The 26,870-nt window shown below is 40.2% G+C and overlaps 1 protein-coding gene across 2 annotated transcripts in view; it reads right to left on the bottom strand.

Annotated features, from left to right (window-relative positions):
* Nucleotides 1-20,658, bottom strand: part of uhrf2 (ubiquitin like with PHD and ring finger domains 2) — a 45,764-nt gene extending 25,106 nt beyond the window's left edge. Inside the window, exons 1-3 of one of the 2 annotated variants that reach the window (XM_085279643.1) lie at nt 20,213-20,658; nt 12,512-12,895; nt 6,285-6,604 (exon numbers count right to left, since the gene is read on the bottom strand). In XM_085279643.1, coding sequence (XP_085135769.1) covers nt 6,285-6,604; nt 12,512-12,895; nt 20,213-20,365 — 857 coding nt within the window. In that variant the 5' untranslated portion in view covers nt 20,366-20,658. The remainder of the gene's footprint in view (nt 1-6,284; nt 6,605-12,511; nt 12,896-20,212) is intronic. The other variant, XM_085279641.1, reaches the window with a different exon arrangement.
* Nucleotides 20,659-26,870: the final 6,212 nt, after the last annotated feature.

Below are 26,870 nucleotides of genomic sequence, written 5' to 3'. Positions count from 1 at the left end.
CTCACAAATGTCTGGACAACTATAAAATGTTAAAGCAACACTGTTTAACTTCTAAAAGAAAAACACTGAAATAGTGACTACAGTGATTGAATAATTTGACCAAATGAGTAGCATGCTAAGGTACAGACATGGTAATGGTAATGGTTTTGACCTACTCTGGTATCCCACTAAGCCATGGGACAGCCACAGCATGCATGCAGGCACTACAACTGACATAGCTAAACTGAATTAGATTATAATTTATATGTGTGTAATATAAAATAGGAAAAGAGGCCATAAACCAGCCTGTCAGAGCTCATGGTCATACTAAACATGATCTTAAATTTAGTAAGCTACATAATGCCGGTGGATATTCTCACTACAACTGTACAAAGCCAATAAAAGCCATGTAGTAATATGGTGCTGCAACTCAAAAGTTAAACAATAACGGCTCTGTTGCAGAAAAGGAAACAGAGTGGGTGAAGAGTGAGAAAGAGAACTGAAACTAAACTTTGTTTCATCCTTATTTCCTTGGCACTTACTAAACTAGGAATGAAAGGAGATAAAACTTCCTTAGCGATACTCTCGTGCTCAGATAATGGCAGGCTAACCGCCAGCACTTTAGATATTAATAAGCCCTTCTCTTCAGCATACATGGATCTACGTTAATTAGAAGACGAGACCCACTAAAGCTTCACTTTGAGTTAAACTGACCAAAAAAACACCCCTTTTAGCTTAAAAACGTAAATATCGAGTGGGATTAAAAACACATCTCAGTTCCTCACATGAGGTGCAGAACTCCTGATAGTAGCAGAAACTTTTTACAACAGAAGTTTTGACTTCTCATTGCAGGTAAAGTATCTGCAATGATAAATAAGTGCCCCAGTAAAGAATACAAAAAAGAGAGCCAGGATGCTAAATAACAGGATACTAAAATTAAAACACTTCTTTGAGCTCCTATGCCATATCATAAAAAGTATTCTCTCACAATATCAATGACACAGTGACACCGTAGGTATATGTTCCCCAGCTCGCATAATAATGACAGAAGCCCAAGCATGTCTGAAAGCGAAAGCAGCGTGTCAGTCTCAGATGACAATTTAACACCTAAAGAGGGAGATAATTCAATAGCAAGAAGTGGCTTGCCTACTAAACGCCAGATCTCCAGAAAAGCACAATACTTTGCAAAAAATGCAAGTGTTAGCTAGCATCTCATAACATCTCAGGCAGGAAATATTTTTCAAGTCCTATTTTATTATGTGTGCAGGCTCCTGAAGAGTTACAATTTACTTTAATTACTTTTTTATTCAACTAAAGTATTAAATATCTCTCCTTCAAAGGGAGGGAGTATGTAACTGGTTCTGTTTGTTTGTTACCAGACTAGCAGCCAGTTTTCAAAATATTTTTCAAATTTTGCCTGATGATAGATAGTAGGGCTGCCACGATTAGTCGCCTAGTCACGATTACGTCGACTAGTCACGATTACGTCGACGACTGATTTAATAGTCGATGCGTCGTTTGAAGCTTTGTAAGATCACAAAAGACGCAAGAATAAGTAGTAGGATTTAAGAGTGTAATAACGGACTGAAACAGAAGATGGCAGCACTGCATGTACAAGGATGCCAGCTGCCGTTAAACCCCGAAGACGAAGAAGTAGCTTTGTCCCAGAATTCATAGCACAGCCCTGCTCAGTTTCCAACAATGGCGGCAGCTAGTTAGTTTTAATATTACTCTTATTATTCTTTCTGGGTCACAAAATAAATGTTTAACATATTTTCAGGCGAGAATGTGTAAACCTCAAATATCTGCTTAGTTTATCAAGACACCACATATTTTGAAAAGCGCTCCGATATCTGTTCCCCACTAGCTCGATAGTTAGCCGGGGGCAAAGCTAACTAGAGCCCGTGAGAATCCCAGACTCCCGGCAAATCGTTTTCAAACCCACCGCTGTCTTTCACTACTCAGGTTAAACATATATAAGTCACTTAGATAACTTAAAAATGTTATTGTTTGGCTTTTTTAGTATTTTATTTGTTCCTGAGTAAATCGGTTTGGCTGAGATTAAAGTTATAGTTTTTACACAGCTGAATAAACGTCAAGCAGACAACTGATCATCAGAAGTGTGAGATGCTGGAGAATATACTCCCGTGTCCTGTTATATTTTAGATAGCAAGGAGTTTATTAAACTTCACCGAAACAATCTGCAAATTTCATTAAAATTTAATAAACTACCATCTAGTCTTTATTTTTAGTTAGCACATACTTTAAACACTTAAAGCTGTAAGCTAATGATAGTTATATAAGAGCAGATTCATGCTGGTGCAATAAGCTGTACGTTTTACGTCCAATGGATGATGATCTGATTAGTCAACTAATCGCAAAAATAATCGGTGACTAGTCGACTATCAAAATAATCGTTTGTGGCAGCCCTAGTAGATAGCACAAACAACTCGAGCTGATTTAATTTTGATTAAGTTGATGTTGAAAAAAATGTCAAGAAACCACATCAAGTAATCATCATATGAAAAAACATGTTGGGATTTTTTTTCGATATGACACCCTATGACGTCACAATGACGTCCTAACAGGCTGACCTCATCACATTGTAATAAAAACATCATAAAACATCATAGTTTTAGTACAGCCATTGCCTTTCAGGGCAGAAAACAACATTTGTGCTACTTTTGTGCTCATGTTTTACTTACACTGTGTCACTACTATTCCACTACAATATTACTCCTGGCACATTATGGCAACTGATTCACACTTTGAATGAGGTATGTGTCACCAATGAGAGTAGCTGATTGAAATAGAAGGCTGGAAAATGCCTTTGATTTTGTTTGCATTGAATGCTGTTGCCTCCATTCCACATTTCCTTGTAATATCGTTATATATCGCTATTCTTTAAACAAAATTTCCTTAAGCTATTTTCTGTAGCTTCTTGTGGCACTTAAAAGACCAAAGAATAATAATTAATCATTAATAACACGTCGATATACTGACTGAAAAGCACTTTAAATGTCATACCACCCCACTTCAAGTTATGTCCAGGTCATCCTAAAACCTGTTTTCAATTTGTGGATTTTGTGTCATTGTCTTGTTACATGACCCAAGGTTCAGATCATGGACTGCTGCCCCAAAATTCCCCTATAATGTTTCCTTACACAATTTTGAATAGGGCTGTTCGATATAACAATATATATCGGACGACGATATGAAAACGTCTATCGTTTCATATTACGCTATCGTTTGTTTTCGTGGTTTTACAAAATAAACTGTTTATTCATTTCTTAAAGTTCTCTCTTTCTCTTATATTTAAAATAACCCCACCACAGACTCAAACATGGCAAACCTCTTCTACCACCTATGCAAGAATCACATGAAAGAGTATGGAGAGAGTTTGGGGACGAGAAGCAAAAGAAGAGCCGTCAGGTGCTCAAAACAAACCTTAGACTCAAACGTTAGAACAGGCTTTTCCCCGCAGCACGTCGTGTAATAAATACTCACAAAAAAATGGCTGCCCTGAAAAATGCCCGAGATTCACAGAATTTACAGAAGATTTTTGTGATATATATCGTTGTCAGGACGATAAATGTCTCATAGCGGGATATGAGATTTTGGTCATATCGCACAGCCCTAATTTTGAATTTGTTCTTTTCTACAGGGTTATTTAGGATGACCTGACCATAGTGTAGCAAAGCAACTTGAAATCATGATGCCACCTCCACCATGCTTTACACATGAGGTCTGGATGTTGGTATGCAGGGTTTTATTTTGGGCTTTTGTCAAGTATCTAAGGCCATGTCCACACTAATACATTTTGGTTTGAAGACACATCTTTTTCTCTCCGTTTTGGCCTTCCATCCACACTGAGACGGCGCTTATGGTCAAGGAAAACTGAGCTTTTTGAAAACGCTCTCCAAAGTGGATAAAATGGAAAATGCCGTTTTCGCGTCACAGTGTGGACTGTGAAAACGCTGGCTTTCGAAAACGCATTTTAGTCATATTATGCAGTCATGTGGCCAATTCAACTAAGATGGCGGACGGCGTTGTCCAGCAGTTGTTTTGTTTGCTCTCAATTTTGACAGCCCTATTAAAGATTAATATCAGTTTGTACGTGCTCCAGATAGCTCCAGATAAAACTTGTAAAAGTCGACGCTTTGCTGCAACGTTTCAAAGAGCCGGAAAGTAAATAAACGGCAGATGGGAATGACGCATGTCGAATCGTCTTACATTTCATGCATGTGCAGTACAGAAACGTACAGTTTGAAAACAATAGTGTGGACGCGGAGCGTTTTTAGACGAAAACGCCGTTTTCAAATTTATCCAGCTAAGTGTAGACGTAGCCTAACTGGTCGCTTTGAAATCTTTTGAAAGTGGCTTTCCTATTCTTATAAATAAATCTTCAGTTTTCATGTTTATTTTTTCTTATAGTCTTTTAGACATCTAACAAAGATTTTATCAACTTGTAGGGAATTCTCTTACTCCTCGGAAGACCCCTGAATTTTTCTCTATTTGTATTAACTTTATCTTACAATGGACTGAATAACATCTGGGTCTTTAATGTAACACGTAACTATACAGCTTCTTCTAAGGTCAAAGGAAAGATGAATTAAAAGTTTAATTTATATTCAAAGCTCAATTCAAGTGGTCCACACTTCTTAAGAAGATCCAATCCTTCTTAAGAAGAGGATTGAATAAACTATATAAGTGATTTTTATTGGTTAAATTCTCCAGGCATGTTTTGGAGAAGTTCACTTACTATGAATTGCCTATGAATAGCCTAATTGTAGTTTAGATAAATATCAGCCCAAAATTTAGGGGGTAGTCAATGCAGAAAACCTCCAACTGTAATTTAGATTTGCCTGTGATGTCCTTAATGATTACGAGAATCTTACACTTATGTCGGGTTCAGCAAAAATGTAACAGTCTAGCGCACACGCTCAGTTCCTCAGAGCAGCCAAGAGGAGATTGTCCCAACATTTAGCCCCGTTTCCATTTTTGCGGCTCATTATGTTCTGTCGCAATACTGCCCCAAACATTGCATGCAAAAACATGGCGGTTCATTTCGTAGGGCTGGTTGTCTTTCTCAGACTGTACAGGCAGGTGTTTGAGGGGGAGTGCGTGTGCGTGGGAAGGAAGAGGAATCTTAACCACCCTCGAATTTTCTCTGGCAAACAAAATGATGGAAAAAACCTGGAATGGTGCTCAGGACAGAGAGGTAAATATGCACTTAGTAGGAGGCAAAAGAATATACTGGATAAGCTCGTACTGAAAACGAAAGCTAATAATTGCGGATAGTGGGAAGAACATTAACTGCGATCATATTCTTGGCTGGTAAAGATGCAAATCAAATATTATGGTAACATCCTGCGTTTAAAGCTGTTCTAACTGGTTTCTCCCTTTCTCTCCCTTTTCTGTCTCTCCTGACTTTCAACAATGGAATAATCCAAATAAGGAACCTGAGACTAAAGCAAACTAAATAAACAGAAGCATATGTGATTCATAAGAATGATATTTTATATGTTTTAATGAAAAGGGGGGAAAAAACGATGTAGATTTGTTAATTCCCCTTACAGGAGCATTCTTATCCCGCTGCAAATGATACAAAACTGAATCAAAGCTGAATACTGGAGATTTGGGAAACTGGGAGATGCCAAATGGGAATGAAGCCCACATAAAAGAAAACGCAATGACTGCTCAACAAACCCCCGATACCATTTCTCTGGCGCAGCAGCCCTTGACAGAAACACATGCACACTACGATAGACACGGCGAGGAGGCTATGTCTCACCGGTGGCATGTTCACAGCAATTACAGACAAAGCTGAAGAAGGCAAGCAAAGAGGTAATGCTCCTGAGAACTCATGAGTTGCCATGGAAACATCGGCTTTTGAATGAATTTGCTGGAAAAGGGGTATGCGCGAGATAGAGTCCAAATTGTAGTATCAACTACACAAACCCCCTTTCTCCATCCCCCGGACTGCCAGGAGAAAACAGGCTGCTATTCCCAGCGGTTAGTGATGCTTGCAGCCAGCAGTACCATAAACAAGCACACAGCACATTTATGTTTAGTGGTGAACGCACTGGCTGCATGAACAAAAATGTTTTTAATACCTGGGATATGAAACCGTACTTTCTGCTGTGAGGAAGGCAAACATTTTGCATTGGCGCTAAAAAATTTCGATCGGGCAGGATTTGAGCGTCTAGAATGATTTTCTTTCACCAGAACAAAATGCCGCCGCACCGATGTGCCGCGTTTGTTATCACTGCTAGGCTGCATCAGTAGAATGGGCCACTACTTACTCTTCATATTTAATGTGGTAAATTACGTCCTCTTCTCTCTCCTTGCTCTCCGACGCTGCTGTAGAGTCTGTCTGAGAGGTGGAGGCTCCGTTACTCTCAGAGTTTAACACAACATTAGTCCTGTTACTGTCCGTGTTTTGACCGTGGCCGTGGGCCTGTCCCTGCTCGGCCTCCAGTTTTCCATTAGTCCTTTTTGGGGGCCGGCCCACCTTGCCCTTTGTGGGCGTTATCTGTCCTTTGGGAGCGCGTGTCACATTTTCAATGCAGGCCTCAAACCAGGCACCGATGCTGACGTCTCTGCAGTCCACCAGCTCGTTAATCTGAGGAGAGAAAATGACTAAATTAACACCCGGTCCTGTTCGAACCCCGCACACAAATATCGTCTTTTTTTTTTGAGGAGCTGATGTGTAGGGGGATTATAACATCCAGTGTCAAAGACTAATACAGCACATGCCAGAGTCAAAATTCTAAAACAGCAATAACCCTGTTATTATCTTTTTCACTTAGTAAATACAAAAAACAAACCATCACAGAGTGAATGTTATTCAGTGGAACGGATAAAAAACAAAACCTTTGATTGGAAAGAATAACATTATATATTGAAAGACAAAAAAAGACACAAATCCTTTTGGGGTTGCATCAGGAAGAGCATCCAGCGTAAAAAATAAATAAATAAATAAAATCTGCCAAATCAAACATACGGAGCTACCCACTGTGGAAATCCCTTATGAATAAAGAAGCAGTTGAAAGTAGCTTTTAGTGAAAGAAAAAAAATATTTCAAAAGTGATGACTCTTTTGGGATATCCTCTGTAAAAGCACATGCATGTTTGCTAATGTATTTTGAGGTTTTCATGGGCTGAATTTAAATGTTTTTACAGTTTTTAGGCTAAAAGAATAGCCAGAAACAGCATAATGCTAATATATGCCAAGCTAATTAACTGAAAATGAAACGTAATAAGACTCAACCACTCCTTCATTGCAAATCCAACTCTGGATTAGCCTAGCTTTGCTGTCAAAACATTTACATTAAAACAAGTATAACCACACTGAATGATTGCATGATTGTTTCAACGTCTCTTTTTTGTCATATATCTCTAAGCTCACTTTTTTCTCTTCTCTTTCCCCTCACTCCCCAACTGTCTGAGGCAGATTGCTGCCTAGTTCCGATCTCTTCCAGCTATAAAAGGGAGTTTTTCCTGCCCACTGTCGCCAAGTCTGTGGGGTTGTTCTTCTAAGATTGTAGGGATCTTTACCTTACAATTGAGATATGCAGACACTTGGCTGCTTACCATGTGATGTTTACTTGTGTGCCTGTGATGGCATCAGCCACACAGGGGTAAATTAGTCCATTTGTTCACTTTATTAGTTTGCTTTGCAGTTTTTTTCATTAATATAATTCATTAATCATTTGGTTAAACCTAACACTGATATTACGAGGCGCGCACATAGTAGCATTGTGTGGTTTTTCTAAAATGTTTTGTTATATTAATTATGTTTCTCTTTCTTTGAGTTCCCTGGGTTTGGGCAGTGGCTGTTTCCTGTCTGGGCAAAAGGCGTGGCTGAGGACTCCGGGAACAAAATGCCTGCTCAGCAGGACCAACCATGGGCTTACCAGGAGTAGGGGTGTTTTAGGTTTAGTTAGGTTATTCTGTGCTTAGTTAATATTAGTGTGTGTTTTTGTTTCTCCCTACTATGTGTAAATGGTTTTGCCAAACCATTATAAAAGCTACCCTCATGTGTCTTTGTAATTAGGTCAGTTTGCGAGTTAAGTTGTGTCTCACTTTGTTTGTTTAAGTTTCTGGAAATTACTTTTCGTGGAGTTATATTTAGTTGACCTCTTTTATGGGCCTGCTAATTATGTTTTTGAATTTTGTCATTTTTTAACTTTTTTGAGGGTTAAATTAGAGCTGGGCGATAGAACGATAACGATATGTATCGCGATATAACTTTTACTCGATAGAGAAATTAAGCTATCGCGATAGACCTCGCCGCTCTTGTCCTCTTAAAAAAAAAGAAAAAAGAAAAAAAAAGGTCAGCCGATCCAAATTCAGTAGCGCAGAGCTGAACCAATCACAGCCGCAGTCACGTCGCGTGACTTGCTAAGTACAGAACAAGTGCCAAGCTGCACGTGTGTTTGTTTGGGAAGCAGCCAGCGGGTAATGGAGCCAGCGCATAATGGAGGAAATGAGTGTGCCGACTAGAAAAATCAACCGAGCGTGACCGAAGAGAAAACCGATGATGGTTCCAATGCTGGAGAGATTGTCGAACGGAAGAGCCATAGAAGTTCCGTAGTGTGAAGGTATTTCGGCTATTTCAAGTCTGACAAAAAACAGAGTAGCGTGCACTGTAAATTGTGCTGAAAGCAAGTCTGGAAATACAATAAACTGGTGCATGCGTCACACTGTGCGCCGCGTTATTGTTTCGGTGAAATGAATTTCTACAATACTGTTACTGTTAATTCTACTCTCTGCAGTGTTTAAATGCTTACATATACACACAGTTACTGTCCCTCCACACATACGACTCGGTTCTGCTTCTATGCCGCAGCTTTGTTTACTTTTTCCCACCGAGGCTTCTAGACTTCTGATTGGCCAACATTTCTGCACGGTTAGGAATCTAGCGCCACCTGCTGCTTTGGCATGTTCATAGCAGCGTTTTCCTTCATTTCTGCCTTTATGTGTGAACGGGATTATTTTTTAAAACGAAAACGGAAAATCTCCGTTTTCAAAAATACCCGTGTACGTGTGGACGTAGCCTCAGTCTCTGACTGGAAGCGCTAATTCGTCATTCAGCTTTTGTCAGACTAAAGTAACTGTTAAAACTGTTTGAAAAGCTAAGCTATACAACAAGGAGAGATTGAGAATTTCCTTTTAGTTCTCAGTTTATTTGATATTGACAAAAGTTAGTCAGTTTTGTCTGTTCTTCTGTAAAACAAACTAAGATTTATTTTTAGAATTAATATTTTGTTTCTAAGTGGAATTGACAATTTAGTCTGTTTCATTTGTTCTATTTTGAAACTTAAACGCTTTAGCGGCTGCCTTTTGTGTAGTTTGCAATATTTGCCTTTATTTATCTGAAAAAGTCTCATGTTCCTTAAGTACATCTACCCTGTTGAACTTATTATGGGAAATAAATATTTAAAAACAAGCTGCTGATTATTTCACATTTTACTTGTGAGCAACGGCACATTTAAATCTTACAAATATAGTTATTTGGCTTATATCGTGATAGATATCGTTATCGCCTGAAATGAAAAAAACATATCGTGATATGAAAAAATCTCATATCGCCCAGCTCTAGGTTAAATTAAAGAAAACCCTTTTTGAAGATATTTTTTGCCTGTGTCCTCTATGCCTTGGCTGCTTGGTCCCTCACAGTGCCAAAGCAGTTAAAGCAGTCAGATGAAGGCTGTTTATGCAGCAACCTCTGCAACGAATTTCGTGTGGCGACAGCCAGCAACCGCTAACAACCATTCACCAACCAGTTGGGGGAATATACATTTTTCCTAGTGGCTGTATCACACATTTAGCACCATGGAATAACGTCCAGCAGTAAAGTTAAGAGTGGTACAAACTGTGTCTGGCTTTTTTAGAACACTACTGGAGTTGATTAATTATATTTTTAGGCTATTTATCTCCAATTTTATTTGACTGGTGGCCTTTCAGTCAAATAAAATTTATTTTATCTAGGAAAAAATGAAGCAATTCCCATGTCTCCTTTTCATTACGCTACGTAACTATTAATTGTAAGCAGTAAGGTTGGACGATATGTACAAATTTTCCAACCAACAATCGTCAGTTCAATAACCAACGATAGGTGATATATTCGCGCATGTGCAGACTTTTTGATTTGCGCGTTTAGAACACAGAAGAAGTCCAAACATGGACAAGCTAATTGCCAAATTGCACACTGGAGGAGAAGGCGCAGATAACGGACTGTTACCTCAGCGAGGAAGTCGAAGACGATCCACTGGCTTGGTGGAAAATGCATGAAATACGTTTCCCATTGATATCACACATGACACGGAAATATCTGTGTATACCAGCCACAAGCACTGTCTTCAACACTGCTGGTAATATTGTTAACCGCTGCTAAAACCTGATAAAGTAAACATGCTTGTTTTCCTGTCAAAGAATTTATAAGTTTTGTTTGGAGGGAATATTTTACCTTCTTTTCTTGTTTATTTCAGTATTAATATAGCTACTTTTTAGATTATTCATGTATTTATTTATTTATTTGAGATGCGTCAAATCGCACAAAAGACTTAACTTTACGTCTGAGGGGTTTTTTTGTTCACTGGAAGAGACATTTTGATTTTTAACTTATATGTTGTTTGGTCAAGTATGTAAGACAGATAAACACTGGAACAGCCTGTAAACACGGTTATAGTGGAAAAAAGAAGCCATTTTCTCTTTGTTTCTCTCCCCACCAATCTGTTTTTCTATTTAAATAAAATGCTTTTCTTTTTTCTGAACATGGGCTACTGCCGTGCTTTCTTTTTCTTATGAGTTTGAGTAAACGAATCGCTGCTGCATTTGGGTGCACTCTGAGGTGTGCATCTGCTCGCAGCTGAAGGAGGGTGCCATTAAAACATTATTTCTGTTGAATGCTTCTGTTAGCTTCAACCGACATCATTAGCAAACTTACCCATGGATAAATAAATAAATAAACCGCGCTTGTAAAAACGATCGATATTCAATATATTCGTCCAATCGCCCAACCTTAGTTTGCAGTTTAATGTGCAGCTGTCACGTTAGAAATAAACAGCACTCATGAGTTCCATGAGTGGAAAAATGAATATATTAATATATTTATTTCACCACTATGTAAGCTTGTAATGATCAAATAAACAATTTTCTGCAGTATTAGGCCTACCATCATGCCTCAGTTACAGCACCAATCTTGCATTTTACTGTCATATTTTTTATATTCTTCATAGATCTCTATCACCTATTCCTCTGATGACATCTGTGATTGGACTAGGCAGTGCTTAGTTGATCCAAATACACTGAAAAAAATGGGAGCTTGAAGCAGAAAGCCTGGTTTAACAAAGAAAGTTGATAACTATCATTGTGATACCCATTAAACTGGGGTTTTAGGGTCTGTCAAGCCAGCTAACACAAAGAAAACCTGACTATGTTGAATTGAAAAAACTCTGGTCTAGTAATTACTTGATATCTTAATCTGGAAATGTCACATATTAAACCTTAAAATTGCACAACAGTCCAAGAAGACAAAAGATTTGAAATTTTCCATATTGAATGAGTTTAAACATGCAAACCACTTATACCTGTGTGTCACGTTCGTGCTAATTTTGTTTATTTTTAATGCTTTTGTGCAGAAATATTTCACAAGTATTCATTAATTTATTCTACTCGTGTTTATTTGTCAACACCATGTCTGTGCTGAATGCTTAGAGACTGTGAATGCACGTGGCCTTAAAATCCAGTCAAGTCAGTAGCACAATTTGCAGCTCATCTACTTGATTATTGATTTTCCTGCATGCTGGACGGGACTGTACGCATCAAACTGAGTCCAGTCCCACAGATATAATTCTCAGCCAGACTCATCCATACCCAGTATGGGCTTTGACTTTCTATTTATAATTTTTAAGCTGGTTAGTGACCCAGTTGTATAAACCTGTTTCTTATGTGTGGTTGCTATCCTGACAAGGTAAGCGACGTGAAGCTTATACCCAAAGCAATTAGGGTATCAGACCTACAAACACTTGAAGAGCGAGGAAAAAACTAAGTGTCAACACACCAGAATATGGTTACATATGAGAAAGTTTAGGGTAATTTGTGGCTGGAATATTATATCTAAGCAGATGTGCTAATACATAAGACAATAGGGAATGTAAAAGATGACTGGTAAGAAAAAAGGAGTGCTTAAATCAAATGTTTCTACCCATTTTTCTTCAGGTTACTTTCATCAGGCAGGCTTAATTACATGACTGCAACCGGCCAACATTTAATGCTCAAAATGACACTGACGTCATCATTGCCATGCAATCTGACGTTTTCAGCAGCAGTGAAAGAGCAGAGACACATTTAGTCTCTAATTTGATTTGACAACCACATAAATAGGAGAACCTGCCCAAGTGTCTCTGGCAGTGAGTTAGCTTATAGGGCACTAAACTCTCTGTAAGCTGGCCTAGAGCCAGAACAGCCACTCAAATACAAAACCATGCAAACATTTCCAAAATATTTACATCCGTCATCCTCACCTTGTACATGCCAATTCCTGGATCGACTAGTGTGTTCCTGCTGGACGTGGGTGACTGAGTGTCCTGCGCAGGGCTGCAGGACTTGAACCCATTTTTGGTTGCGTTACTGGTAATGCTGGCGTCTGGCTTGGTTTCATTAACAGTGCTGGTACTGAAGCTGCTGTCATTGTCTATACTGGTGGTTTCCATAGCAGCGGGGGAGACGAGAGCCGAGGAGTTGTGGCTTTCACACTTAGAATCGGGGGGAGAAATGGAACTACATCCAACACCCGAGGAGTCCTTGGTGGCAGGGCTGTCTGGATGGTCGGTCTGTGAGCGAATCAGCAGCTGAACAATGTCATTGAGACCCACGTTGTAGTCAAACAGTGTCTGGCCATCCTCCATCTAAATGAATACAAATGAAAATCTCACTCTTTAACATTAACAGGCAAAGATGTACAGACGCAGAAAACCACTGCTGTATACAACACTGCAATCAATCATTTTCACTGTCTATAAATAAACACAAGCTATTAAAATGTTGCTAAGACAATAATACATTTGAAATAATAATAGTTTACCAACATATTTTAACTTTTATAAATAGGATTATTCCAACCACTACTAAACTGTGCATTAGCAATACTGTAGCTCATTTTAAATCCATAACAAACCATCACTTTTTTACTTTTGTTCTACATTTCTTTCTAAATGGACATCTGTGTAAAATGAAATAACCACCGCTGCACTGCAGAGTGCCCTCAGACAAATACAAGAGGCTGCTTGTCAAGGACAAACAACACCAGAATACAACACTGAGCACAGTGAGTAGAACACACACTGTTACGGCACTCGAGAGAGGAAATTAAAACACACGCGGCACTTCCGATACGTTCACGTGCTTTTAAATTCAAAAAGCACGCGGTGCTCAAAGACGCAGCAACAACATTTACTCTCTGTTCTTAAATTGGGCAATTTTCTGCTACTGATTGAATGCAATTAGCTACACGTACAAGTTAAGTGTTTCACTGATTGTTCTGAGCGTAGAGGAAAAGGAAAAAAAACAAACATTTGTAACAATTAGCACCTATCGCTGCTGACGATGACAATGGGATATGTGCTGAAATGCGGGCGCCGCTCTCTAGCATCCGCAGCGGTTTTTCTCAAGAAAAAATAAATAAGAGATCTGGGTGCATGAATTAAAGTGATAGCAGATGTAGCTGGGGGGAAAGAAATGACTGGGTTGCCATGACAACCGAAAGAGAGCACCCCCTACCCCACCCCACCCCGATGACTCTGAATCATATATAAAATCACTGTCAACCAACCTACAACTAGCGCCACCACCATCATCATCATCATCATCACCAGCATGGCCCTAACAGGCAATGTGGCATATGAGCTTCAGCAAATGTTTTTCCCTCCCCTCTGGGAGGGGGGACAAGTAACAAAAAAACACAAGTAACAAAAAAAAACACATGAGGGCCCATTACAAATCCAAATACACTCTTCTACCACATACGATCTACTGTTAAGCATACAGTGCAGCCACTGCCTTAGGAGTGAAGCTTATGGTGGACACGCCAACTCATTGCAGACATCAGCTATTCATTTCAGCGCTCAACCCCACAAGCCCATTGTGCCGGGGAGACAAGCATGGCCGCCACTCTCTCTCTCCTTTGCTCTCTCGTTTTCGTTATTTGACAATGAGGTGGAGAACGCTTGGACGTGTAGCAGCCGAGCAGTAGAGGGAGCAATCACAATTTCCCCATCCGTGCATGCTTTTTTTTTTTGTGTGGTTTTTTTTTAATAGTCTCATGAAATTTAGATCAGAGAAGCAGTGGTGCAAATACAGCCATACAGTGGTTGTTATGCTTACCTGTCTATCTTTCTGTGGTAGTCTATATCAGCATTTTCTCTGTCTCCCTGCCTAAGCTCGGTCTTCGATTTAGCCTCAGTAATTGCCTATCGTCCGCTGCCTTGTCTGTCTGTCTGTCCATCTTTTGCGACTTGATACTGCATTAAACCAAGAAAAGTACACAAAACAAACAGAAAAACCTCCCCCCAAAAAATATGCATTAGGACTGCAGGCAGAACCTGCAAAGAGGCAGCCTCACTGCTGAGAAGTGCGGGGCAGAGAGATGGAAAATCACCCAGACAGACAGACAGACAGAGAAGGAGAACAACATACAGCAGAATTGCACTGCACCAAACGCACAAATGATATCTGGGCTGCTTCTACCTGCTTTCCACAGCGGCTTCATTACTATTAGTGTGATCAGCCTCTCGCTGCGAGATGTTACAGTCCTGACTTCAGTCATACTCACATGAATAATCCCCAAAACAAAGAACAAGCAACTAACCCAGCAAATGTTGGGGGTGAAAGAAAAAGGGCTTTATACATTCAAGGAGGACGAGATGTATTTGACAGCATGCCGTTAACGTTGACTAAGGACATGACATTTTATTCCCCACAATAACCGCGGCAGTATTTAAAAACACTTGCTTCTGATATCTTCATTGTGTGACTCACTGAAATGTCATTTACTGTTCCAGGGGGAGACTGACTTTAGTCACGACCGCACATCACGGCAAAGCTTTAGATTAACCCGAAACATTTGACTTGAAGATTTCTCAAAAGGCTCGAAGAGTCGAAAATAATAAATATCCTTGGCATGGCGATGTTGCACGAGAGTGTGTGTGTACGTGCGCGCGCCCTCGCCTGTGAGTGTATCACAATGTCGAATGGAATAAAATTAACAGCTACGAACGAACAAGGCTAAATTCTCTGCTGAATTTCAACAGCCCTTTAAAAGACTAATGGCTTATCATACCAAAGAAAACACAAAGTATAATGTCAGAAAGAAAGAAAAAATCAAACCGAGATAAGACAAAGACCTGTAGCTGCTGTAAAAACATGCTGAACATCTACACTCTTCACATTACTCTTGAGATATTAAACCACAATCCCTTTTCTGTTTCAGACCTCCCATTGTGAAACTAATCTGTTTATATTGTTTTGAATATACACCCAATAATACCTATAAAAGAGCAAAAACCGGGGTGTGTGTGGGGGTGGTGGTGGAGAGTGATTTGGTAACTCCATCGTTCGCTTTTCTACCAGCGTACTGTCACACAGTATCACAATGTATGACTTTAAAGGCTTTTAATACACGAATCACTCTGCCATTAAAGTAACTAGGCAACCTGCTTAGTGTAACGATGAAAAGGTGGAATCAAATAAACAGACCAAGAAAGCAACGCAGCGCATTTAATACCAGCACCAGAAGGTCTGAAGTGACGGTGAGAATGAGGCAGAAAATAGCCTCCTTGCTCGGGCAGACCACCCTGCTCCGGCACAACCCACGCCCCATGATGGCAAGGAGTTGAGCAAAATAGGTCAAATTACCAAAAACAATGACACGGGGTGTGTCTGCTTCCCTGCAACATAAAGGCTTCCATCTTGGCTCTTTTATATTCTTCAACCCGCCCACAGTCATCCAATCTATTTACCAAAAATCCCCTGCTCGCCAGCACAAATTACCTAGAAAGGTAACTTCCACTTGCAGCTCTTTTCATAACCTGGTGACTGCTCGCACGGCGGGTTTTAACGAGAAGTGTGCCGGCAAGGTAACAGATGTCACACTGTGCTGTTTTGCATCGTTTATATAAAGCAGGTCAATTACTTAATCATTAAATTATAAAGAGGACCAGTCCTCTTTGGCCACATTCATTCAAATTAAACAAGTTTGCATAAACATGAAAATCTCTTTGCTTGTTGCTCCTTTGATTACAATTCAAAAGTTGTTGGGGTTTTTTGCCTTTTCTGTGTTTTCAAACATTTTTAAAACAATCTTTTGTGGTTATCAGAAAGCATCTGTGCATAGTTAAGAGTTTAATGGCCTTTAAATTAGTCTACATATTCAAATAACTTATTACTCTATTTGAAAGTAACAGAGCTTGCATTGCAGCGTTAAACAGGTAGGCTTTTTTTAGTGCCATGAGGTGGAGATGTAGAGCTGTGAAAACATGAAAGCCTATGGTTGTAGTTTAATGGCTCCCTTTGTATTTGCCCTTTGTCCAGTCTATCAGTTGGAGAAGGGTGTGACTGTGTGCACTCAAGGCTGCAGAAAACTCAGCTTCCCTTGAAATTTTCTATGAAATCTACAACTTAATAATAACAAAAGAAAACCCATCAAGTGAGCAGGCAAAACATCAATCCATGTGTAATCAAAGAGTAACCATATCTAGGTCACGGCGAGCGCCTGTGTGAATGGGAGCAAGCCAATAACCATAGCCCGACAACAGGGCAAGAGCAACAGTGGAAGACATCCCGACTCTTTGCGCATAAAACATGTTGCTGCTTTGGTATTAAATTAAAAAAAAAAATAAAACAAGCTTCATACTTAAATCAAATAAGTGCAATGCAAGCTGAGCTTGAAACCACTTGAGGAAAAAGTCAAACCTCTAAGTAAATGTGAAGCCTGCTGCAAAATGAGTGTAGGCGCTGAGCAGAAAGGCCGCACGGCCAGTGGAAGGTGTGTGTGAGCCTGCTCGCGAATGTGACTGACTAGAGACGTTCAAAGTGAAACAGAGACACTAGGACCGCTCGGCGAAAATGCAAACAAACAAAGAAACATCAAAACACCGTGGCAAAGTTGCACAGCTTCTGGCTTGAGACCCTTCCGACTCAAGGGCAAGCTTGAGTCTGAACTGGTGAGGCAGCGTGAGCACTGAGCTGGAGGGAAAAACAAGACGCCATTTTGAAAAGAGAATTAGACCGAGTTGCTCTGCTACAAGTCTAAATCCTAACACAGAGCGCAGGCACCACTGTGCGTGTAAGGGCACTAGCCAGTGCATGTTGCGTGTCACTGGCTCATTCCATGCATTACTTAACACATGGAAATCCCCCAATCAACGCTCTCCACTTATTTTCCAGTGAAATAAAGGAAGCATAGCATCAGATTTAATACACAGGCCTAGCTTTTGCAGCCACAGCTACGACAGTACATAACAACTGCAATGTAACAGCTCATTAATTGTTCATCGAGCAAATAGCACTACTATACTTTATCTACTACCCCTGATTAAATCACAAACAGTTTAAAGAGGAGCAGTTTGCTTTGTGCTTGGTAGCTATTATGGATTTTATAAAGAAAAAAGGTGCTAAGAGCACTGAAATTAGTTTACTAGCCAGAGAGGCGCAGAGGTGTAAAAGCAACTACTCAACCATCGCTTTCCATCACAACAGTTTGTTCTTCTTTGATCTGCCGTAATGAGTGCGCAACGGCGAGCTAGGCTGTAAAAATCTGCCTACAGTTCTCGAAGTTTCCTTTCACTCTGTCGTGCAGTATATGCGGCAACAAAAAAAAGACACAATAAAATCAACCCATTGTGACACGCATGAGTCAGAATCGAGCGCCTGTTATCATTTAATTAGACAAAGAAGAAGAAAGTTAGGCCCGCTTGAAACTACAGAGGACCATTTTGCAGAGGAATGCCTCGGCCTATAATACAGCCTGACACATGTGAAGAAGGAAGCAAAAACGAATGTAAACAAAGTGAGATCAACATATCATGTAGGCTGCCTGCTTCCTCGGGGCTTTTTCGGCTGGCTGACTCACACTGTGTTAATATCAGCTTTGTAATGTTATGCTAAAACTCAGTATAAATCAAGGCACCAGTGTCCTGCCAGCAGCAAGCATCCTCTGCTTATTACTGATAGTTACAGCCAGTGATCTTTCACGCATTACACACCTTCAGATATCGCAGGTCACGCTGTTATATTTGGATTCTTTCATGTCTTATGCACATATATTTGAAGCAAGACAGAATAATTAAGACCCTGAACTCAAACGTGCAGGACTTGAAACGCAGGTGATAGTCATAGATTTTCCTAATGCTTTTTGCATAGACTCCTTCAACAGCTACAAAAAGTCTGCATGCATGCGTGTGTGGTAGATCGTAAAATGCGCCAGCATGCATTAAAATAAAGAAATAAGCACAGGCTGTGAGGCTGTGAGGCTGCTAGCTGCATGCGACCGTCCGCCATGACACACACAAATGTGCACGCCTGTCTCATGGAAGCTGATTACAGCTTTCACGATCGTCTTCATGGAAAGCTAGTGATGATGATGAGGAGCTTTTTTTTTCATTAATATGAAAGATAGATAAATTGTGCACTAAAATCTTGCAAGCCGAAGCCAATTACCACATATTCTTGCCATATTCTAGCCTGAAAACCAATCAGATATTGTCTTAATCTCAAATTAGTCTTGAGCTCTTTATTTTTGTAACACTTCCCCTTGAACACTGCTGCTATCAGGTGTGACATACTACATTACCATGCTTCCACTTATATCTCAAAAAATGTTACATTTTGCCTTTTTTTATGAAAGCAATATAAAAAGCCAAAGTGGTCTATGCGGGCAGATTAAATTACATACAATGTAAATGTTAGATTGTTTACATAATACTTGTAATAGTATTTAAAAGCACACACTAAAAGGTTAAAGTCATATTTATTTACCTGAGAATATTTAAGAATACACATTAATGCTTTTCTTTAACATTTGACATATCATGCGCAACAGAAAACAGTTACTATCATTCATTTAGCAAAGTCTTAATGTAATAAATAAGTAATGGTGCAATTATAATAAAAGATAACATTTTAGTAGCTTAGGTATAAACTCTTGTTCTAGAGCCTGGACTGCTGAAGTAATAAGGGGCACATAAAAGAGACTTTGTTTAATATGAACTCCAACACAGATTTCTATATATACCATATTAACTGTGCATTTATAATATAAGTATTAGACTTTTATAGCGGCTAAATAAATACTGGATCAATGCCTTGCAAAGCAGAATCATATGGCATTGAGGACAGGCTCAGAGTCTGGACCCCAGTTCTGTGTCTAATGCAAAACATGCCTGTATTCCGTGTGAATCTGGATGTTACAGAGCGCAGTGTGTGCACAACAGTGTCAGGCAAGGCAGACAGGGCAGGCAGGCAGGCATGTTTACAGTAGACAGCCCTCACTGTCCTAACTGTACAGTGAGAGTACCGTGGTGACGCCACATTGTAAACACTACACTTGCTTTTAGATGTCAGGGCACGTGTTGTACTTCCTTAAAACCCACCACGAGCGCAAACACAACACAGGATCAATAAAAGCTTGAAAAAACGACTCACCCAAGTTAGAAATACAGTGCAGATATACGTGAGCGTGTTTTCAGGATACTTAAATGTACAAAAAAGAAAGAAAGAAGAAAAAAACTGTTAATGGGGTGCACATCTGTGAGGGATGTGGGCTGTTTTGTTTGCACAGCACTACTTTCGTTCTACATGTGGATACAGAGCGCGAGCTTCCCTATTCTCTCGCGCGGCAATGTAAACAAACATGTCTACTGTGGTGGGACATTTGTTGCATGCAGCTCTCCACAGCACCAACCTAAACAATGTGGGGAGGGGGGACAAAAATGGGGAGGCACACGCATCCGTGCCGTCCCAGAGGACTGCTGCACACGGTGTACCCCCGGTTCTCTTGCGCAAGAACTATTGGCGAATTCCTATCAAAACAGGAAGCTCGCAAGGGTCCGAAACGGCTACAACACTCAGAGGAGGACCGCTCACTCTCCAACGAGCAACCCGTAACCCTCTCGCCAAGCGTCAAAAAACTGACTGTTGCGTGACGGGGTGAAACAAAAACACGGCTTTACCTGTTTCCCTCGGTAGAAGAGGCGCTGCTGTTGCGGGCTTACATTGAAGATGTCTTGTATTTTCAGGCGTAAGGACTCAATTTTTGTCAATCTAGAAAGATCATCAACGGTTCGTGTCTCCTTCCCGTCTATAGTACGAACCTGGATCCACATCGTTGCGCCGCCGTCTTACGCCTCAGATAAACAAGTTACAACGGTAATTCGGGGCAACAAATTGTTTTCCCCCGCCCCAGGGTTAAAGATTTTTTTTTAAATGGTCAGTGTTTTTTAGGGCTTCATTGCGTTTTCCTCTGCAGAGGTAACGTCTGACTGGCTCGCGCAGGAGGTGCCTCACATGAGGTCGCGGCGCCAAGCAAATCTCGCGAAGTAACGTTAAGCACAGTGTGCAGTTTTAAAGGCACAGCTCCCCCTTTTAGTCTAAAAATAATGGGGGGACCATTTGAATTTGACTTCTTATTGTGTACTTACGAGGTCAAGTTGGCTGTCTTACAATAATACTGCGGGGTTTGCGTGAAAGGCTTAAATACGTAATAACGCAGCAGGGACTTAGGAGTGACATAAAAGGCCCTTTGCAGTATAACACAAGTACAGACCACCGAACAAGCTTATGGTATGTTTAGCAACAACACGTGGGGGCTATATGTTACTATGTGTGACGTATGCTCCTCGGCCTAAACCAGGGTCCTATAAAGAAGTCTACAGCGCTGAAGACTTCAATGAGCCATACTGCAAAGAGTTCTTCAGGCTGTCTAGAGGTCTTTCTTGAGGCCACTCGGTGCTTTTTCCACTCATTTTCAGTCCACTCCTTGTACCTGACTATTTTCATAGGGATGTGTTTGTAGGTTGTTTTGACTTTTTTTTTTTTTTAAATTCAGTTTAGTTTTTATTCAAAAGGTTTTGTTTTAGTTAGTTTCATAGTTTGTTTTCATCTTTTTTGGTGTATGGAGGGCATATATCAGAGAAAAGATTTGGGCAAATCAGTGCAGATATTACCATAAAAACACTGAACTTTTTGAAAACAGTTTACTCAAAGATTTTTAGACAGCCAAAGTCTCAAGAAGTATGCTCATCAATACCACATCGGGCAGGCTGTAATAGAATTTTAGCATATTACCTCTCTTTTTTTTTTTATTTAACTATAATGACCCAGTAAACCACTTAACACCAATCTAAAAATTAAAAACTTAGCCTAATTTTGTTTTCTTTTTCTTTCTTTTTTAGCAGTCACAACTGATGTCCAACATATTTATATTTCCAAGTGGACCATTATAGCTTTTGCTATACTGGTCCATTTGATAGTCATATTTTATTAGATTTTTATTAGATTGGGTGAAGGAGATGGCATCAAGTGTTGATTTGGAACGACTTACTCATATTGTCAGAGCAAAGGGAGTATATTTGAAGAAATATGGTTACCTTTAATTGAGTTTCTGAGACATTATGAAGGGAATTAACTTAGAAAATGATACTTGGTGCTGAGTTGTTTTGTATTTTTTTTGTATTTATTATTTGCTCTTGTTTTGTTTGTTTTACCCATGCTTGATTTGGTTTTATTTTATTTTATTTTTATCTATATTTGTTTATTTTGGGGACTATGTTGTTTAATGTAAATCTTATGTTAACTGTACGATTATCGTTTGCTTGTTCTGTAATATAAAGCTTAATAAATATATTGTTTGTTTGTTTTTATTTTGAGTTTTTACAATCAGACCAGACAAGACCGGGGGACAGAAAAGAAAAAGAAGAAGAAAGAGAAGTGGGGGGGAGAAAGTTAACAGAGGAAAGGGAGAGAAAATAGAGAAGAAGAGGGATAGAGAGAGAAAAAACACTGAAAATCTGCTTCACCACCTGCTGAAAAAAACAAGCAAAAACACAGTTTGGAAACCACAGCAACAACCAACATATGCATTGCTAACAGTAAATAAGAAATATTAAATTTTATTGAGCAGCATACAATATTGTGTGTGCACCTGCGTGTGTCTGCAGGACCACTGCAGGGGCAAACGCCTAGAAAAAAGGTGAGGAGAGCCCTGGAACGGGGGTCACTCAGCAGCCGGTGATGAGCCCACAGGTTCCATCAGCAGCTGGCTAAGCCAGAGCAGACCCAGGCCCAGAGACCTGAAGCCCAGACCCCAACCAGACGGCCAGTTCCTCTTCCCAGCCCCCTGCCCCAGACGGCAAACAGAGAAGTGGGTGTGAGAAGACTCCATGCCTCACTCCGCTCATGTGTGGTCTTGATGGGTGCTGTTCTTGAGTGCATTTAAAAGAGAGGCACGGTCCCAACAACCCTCTCTTGATTTCAGCTGGTGACAGCTCGGCCAGTGGCGTGTCTAGAAAATTTTTGTTGGGGGGGCCAGGTAGGGGCACAGATTTGGAGAAGGGTGGCAGATGTAATTGGCAGATAATGTTTAAAAAAAAAAATTCTACCAACCCTTAACCATAATTCAATAACCCTATAAACCTAATAACCAAATGCGCTTTTAACTCTTATTAGAATGAGATTTTAACCACTACGGTGCAAAGTTTTTAGATACTGCATTGATAAAGTACAAGAGATACAATCAGTGCTTTGTCAGTGTTTACTCAGCATTCAAGGACATCAATATTTGCATAGTAGTTTTACTGACATATAGTGCACATATGTTTTGGGCAAAAACATTTTTGAATATTAAAATACGAACATTTGTAGCAAACAATTGACAAATTAGCCAGTTCCAATGTAAAATTTTATCTGCCTATTTAAAAAAAGAAGATAATCTTCTCACAAACTGGTGTTTGATTTTGAAACAGGAAAAAAGTGGAGAAACAACTGAAAAGACTAACATTTGAATAAAACCTGAAAGCAAGTAAATACTTTCTATGCTGCCTTATGGTAAACTTTGGTAATATTGATAAAGAACAGCACTGGCTGATGATGAAATACAGTCAGCTGGCATGGTGACACTGCCAGTATTAACCTGCAGGGCTGGACTGGGACAAAAAAATTGGGCATTTTCACTACAGACCGGCCCACCAGGTAGTAAAGCCATAAAGACTTTGACTGAAAACAAATGCTGTTGTGACAGTGATGTACAGTCTTGTTGGTATATGTATGATTTCTATACATTTTACGTCAGATAAAAACTTTGGTTGTAAGATTTAGATAATTATTTAATAAAAGCTAGATATTTTAAATGAGAATAAGAAAGAAAAGTATTTCCTTGTGCCCACCTCTCCCTGTTAATGCCCTACCTGGCCCCCTGGCAAAACTTTGCTAGACCCGCCCCTGCACAGTTACCAGCTGTCAGCTACATAAAAAAGGATCCTGGTGTTATTTGTCTCTCAGAAACAGTTCATAACTTCCCTTCAACTCATTCATGTCACCTAAAAGGTAAACCTGTTTCTCCATCACCTGTTCAGCTCTGATGATTCAGTAAGGACATCTCCTGGTTTCATGTTTCCCTCTCACCACATATCCAAACCGACATCATGAGCAGCAGCTTTACAGCTGTGGCTCCAGCAAACATCAGCTGATACTAGAAATTAATATTAAATACATTCTAACAACAGCTGATCAAGCTTAAACGTGCTGCTGTTGTTTAGCGCAACATCTGCTGGTTTCCTGTTTCTGGTGCAAAGTGGGTGATAAATAAACAAGAGAGACGATCAGCTGATCATTGATCAGTTTCATGATTGAAGTAGCAACAGGAGAGGGAGGGGGAGAGAATGAGAGAAGAAGAGGCAGCTGTGCAGCGTAAACACAGAATAACTCCAGCTTTGTGTCTTTTTCCATTCTAGCTAAAGTCCGGGACAAACTGCGTCTCTTCTCAGCTCAATACGAAACGTGTAATATTTTCTCTGAATGAGGGACCATTCCATTTTTTTAAGGAGCCATTGGCAACTCTACTAACTAACCTTATGAATAAAATAAAGTTCACTATCAGTAACATGATAGCACCCACCCACCTAAAAACTCCATCAAGCTGGCTAGAACGCAGTACGAGTTATTGCAACTGACAGTAAAAAGTCAGCACAATGAAAATAAACTGCACCTAAACTTAGTTTATATCTGACCCAGACAGACTGCAGCTCATAACTTCTTACCTGAAGTTCAGTTCACCTGACACTCGGACTGGCGGCTGCCTCGGGGCTCTCCTCCTGCCTCCCCTTCCCTCATCCACCTGTTGCCTCTGTGGAAGCCCCGCCATAGCCACCACCAAACAACGGAGTTATTTCTACACATCGACCTGCATCTGGCCAATCCACCACCTCTCATTGTTCATGCCCTTACAAAAAAAATAAAAAATAAGTCAAATAAGCCCGATGGCCAGTCCAGCTATGTTAACCTGCAACCAAATCTGCAGCTCCATACAGCAATGTTACGACTTAGATTATATCTTATAACTCATAACTCTTATGTTAGCTGCCCTCTGTAGCATACTGTCAGAAATATTCGAGGGCTGCAATAATTCTTTAAGTGTTATTTTTTTCCTTGGTATTCTAATTTCACCGAAGTTTACTAAACTCAACAAACTTAATATTACTTACCGGGACATTTATTCTGTCCTCATTTTCTTTCACCGAAAAATTGTTTCCTGCAGTGCCATCTTTCGTGCTTGGCTCTCCTACCTTTGCTAACTTGATGCACATAGCGCAGAAGCCGATGCTGCATTCACTTACACTCGGATATCTGAGCTTCACCGTGAAAACATAATCGGACATTTGATATTTGATTGAATTTTATTGTTTTGCCTTTGGGGTGGCACCTGGGGTGGCCAGTCTGGTTGGGGGGGTGGCCTGTGCCCCCCCAGGCCACCCCGCTGGACACGCCATTGAGCTCGGCCCCTCCCAGGAACCCTCAATGTCTATGTGCGATTTAAAATTGAGAAGTGGGCACCGGCACCAGAGGTGAGGCTGAATAAACAGACCGTCCTCTGGATGCCGTTCAGTGTGCCGACCACCAAGGCCCTATATATACTGAGCCTAGTTTAAGGGCTGAACCAGTGTTGTGTCTACACATAACAGACAACTTACCAAAGAACCCTTTTTAAATTTTTAGGCACTTTGTTACTAGGAGACTATCACAAAAACACACCATTTGTTTGTACTTTTTTAGTAAGTATTAACAAATACTAAAGACAGCACAGCTTGACAGACATAAATTTATATTTTTGCACCAACAAGGGGTTTGCCAGAGTGCTATTAGCTGAAAATTTGACATATCTCAGCATGGTGTGCAGGACAAAAGAAGATGTAGCAGGTGTGAGAAACTATCTAAAGCGGGTAAGCAGTATATGAAAGTCATGTCCATAAAAACGGGAAAAAATCCAGCAAAGACCTGACACAGGACCTGAGAGATACATTCAATTCCCAAAAGTATTCACTCATCCAAATCATTGAGTTCAGGTGTTCCAATCACTTCCACGGTCACGGGTGTATATAATGAAGCACGTAGGCATGCAGACTGCTTCTACTGTTTCTTGTGAAAGAATGGGTCGCTCTCAAGAGCTCAGTGAATTCCAGCATGGCACTGTGATAGGACGCCACCTGTGCAACAAGTCCAGTCATGAAATTTCCTCTATCTGAATATTTCACAGACAACTGTTAGTGGTAATGTAACAAAGCGGAAGCAATTGGGAACTACAGCAACTGAGTCATGACGTGGTAGGCCATGAAAAATCACAGAGCGGGGTCAGTGCATGTTGAGGCATATAGTGCACAGAGGTCAACAACTTTCTGCAGAGTCAGAGCTCCAAACTTCACATGGCCTTCAGATTGGCTCAAGAACAGTGTGTTCTTTTTGTTCAGTATGTTCTGGGGTGACAAATCCTGGTTCTTCATCTGGCATGCCGATGGAAAAGTCTGGGTTTGGCAGTTGCCAGGAGAGCGGTACTTGTCTCTCTGCATTGTGCCAAAACAATGCTGACAGAACAGTTTGAAGATGGCCTCTTCGTGTTGCACACAAAGCAAGGTCCATAAAGACAGAGATGAGCGAGTTCTGGAAGAACTTGACTGGCCTGCACAGACTTTGTGCAGTGCAGTATACATTTTGCTCTTCAATTGATCCATGTTTGCCAAAGTTTCATCAGAAATTATTTCAGTGGAAGGGTGGCTGTCAAGAAATGATTCTTACATAAGGAAAACAGGGAGAAAAGGATGAGGTATGCCAAATTACACAATAACTGCACTGAAAGTCAGTGGCAACAGGTTTCATGGAGTGATGAATCCAAATTTGACATTTGTGGTTTAAATTGTTGTCAATATTAGGAAAGACCTAAAACACAGCAGAGGTTCTATCGTGTTTGGGCCCACAGTTCAGTCAGTGGTCTTGGGGGATCTTGTTAATATGGATTTATTAAGCCAGAAAAGTACCATCAGATTTTGATCCACAATACAATATTGTCTAGAAAGACTGACTGACAAGAGCATAACAATGATCTCAAACAGACTAGCAATGCAGTAAAAGCATATTTGGAAAAACAAACAGTGGTACGATATCAGTCATAGATTGGCCTCCCCAGAGGCCAGACTTTAACATTATTGAAGCAGTGGGACCATCTTGACAGAACAGAGTTTTAGATGTCTTCAAAAAATCTAGAGAACTATTCCTGAAGAATATTTAAAGAAATGACAAGAAAGCTTCTTGCTGTGCTGAAGAACAAAGGTGGTCATACGAAAA

The sequence above is a fragment of the Mchenga conophoros genome, linkage group LG7 (assembly GCF_057382185.1).
Source record: "Mchenga conophoros isolate Kocher_MC1m ecotype Shallow Benthic linkage group LG7, M_conophoros_male_GT1.1, whole genome shotgun sequence".
Classification (NCBI taxonomy): domain Eukaryota; kingdom Metazoa; phylum Chordata; class Actinopteri; order Cichliformes; family Cichlidae; genus Mchenga; species Mchenga conophoros.
Note: the sequence above shows the minus strand (reverse complement) of the source record. Positions and strands in the feature narration are given on the sequence as shown.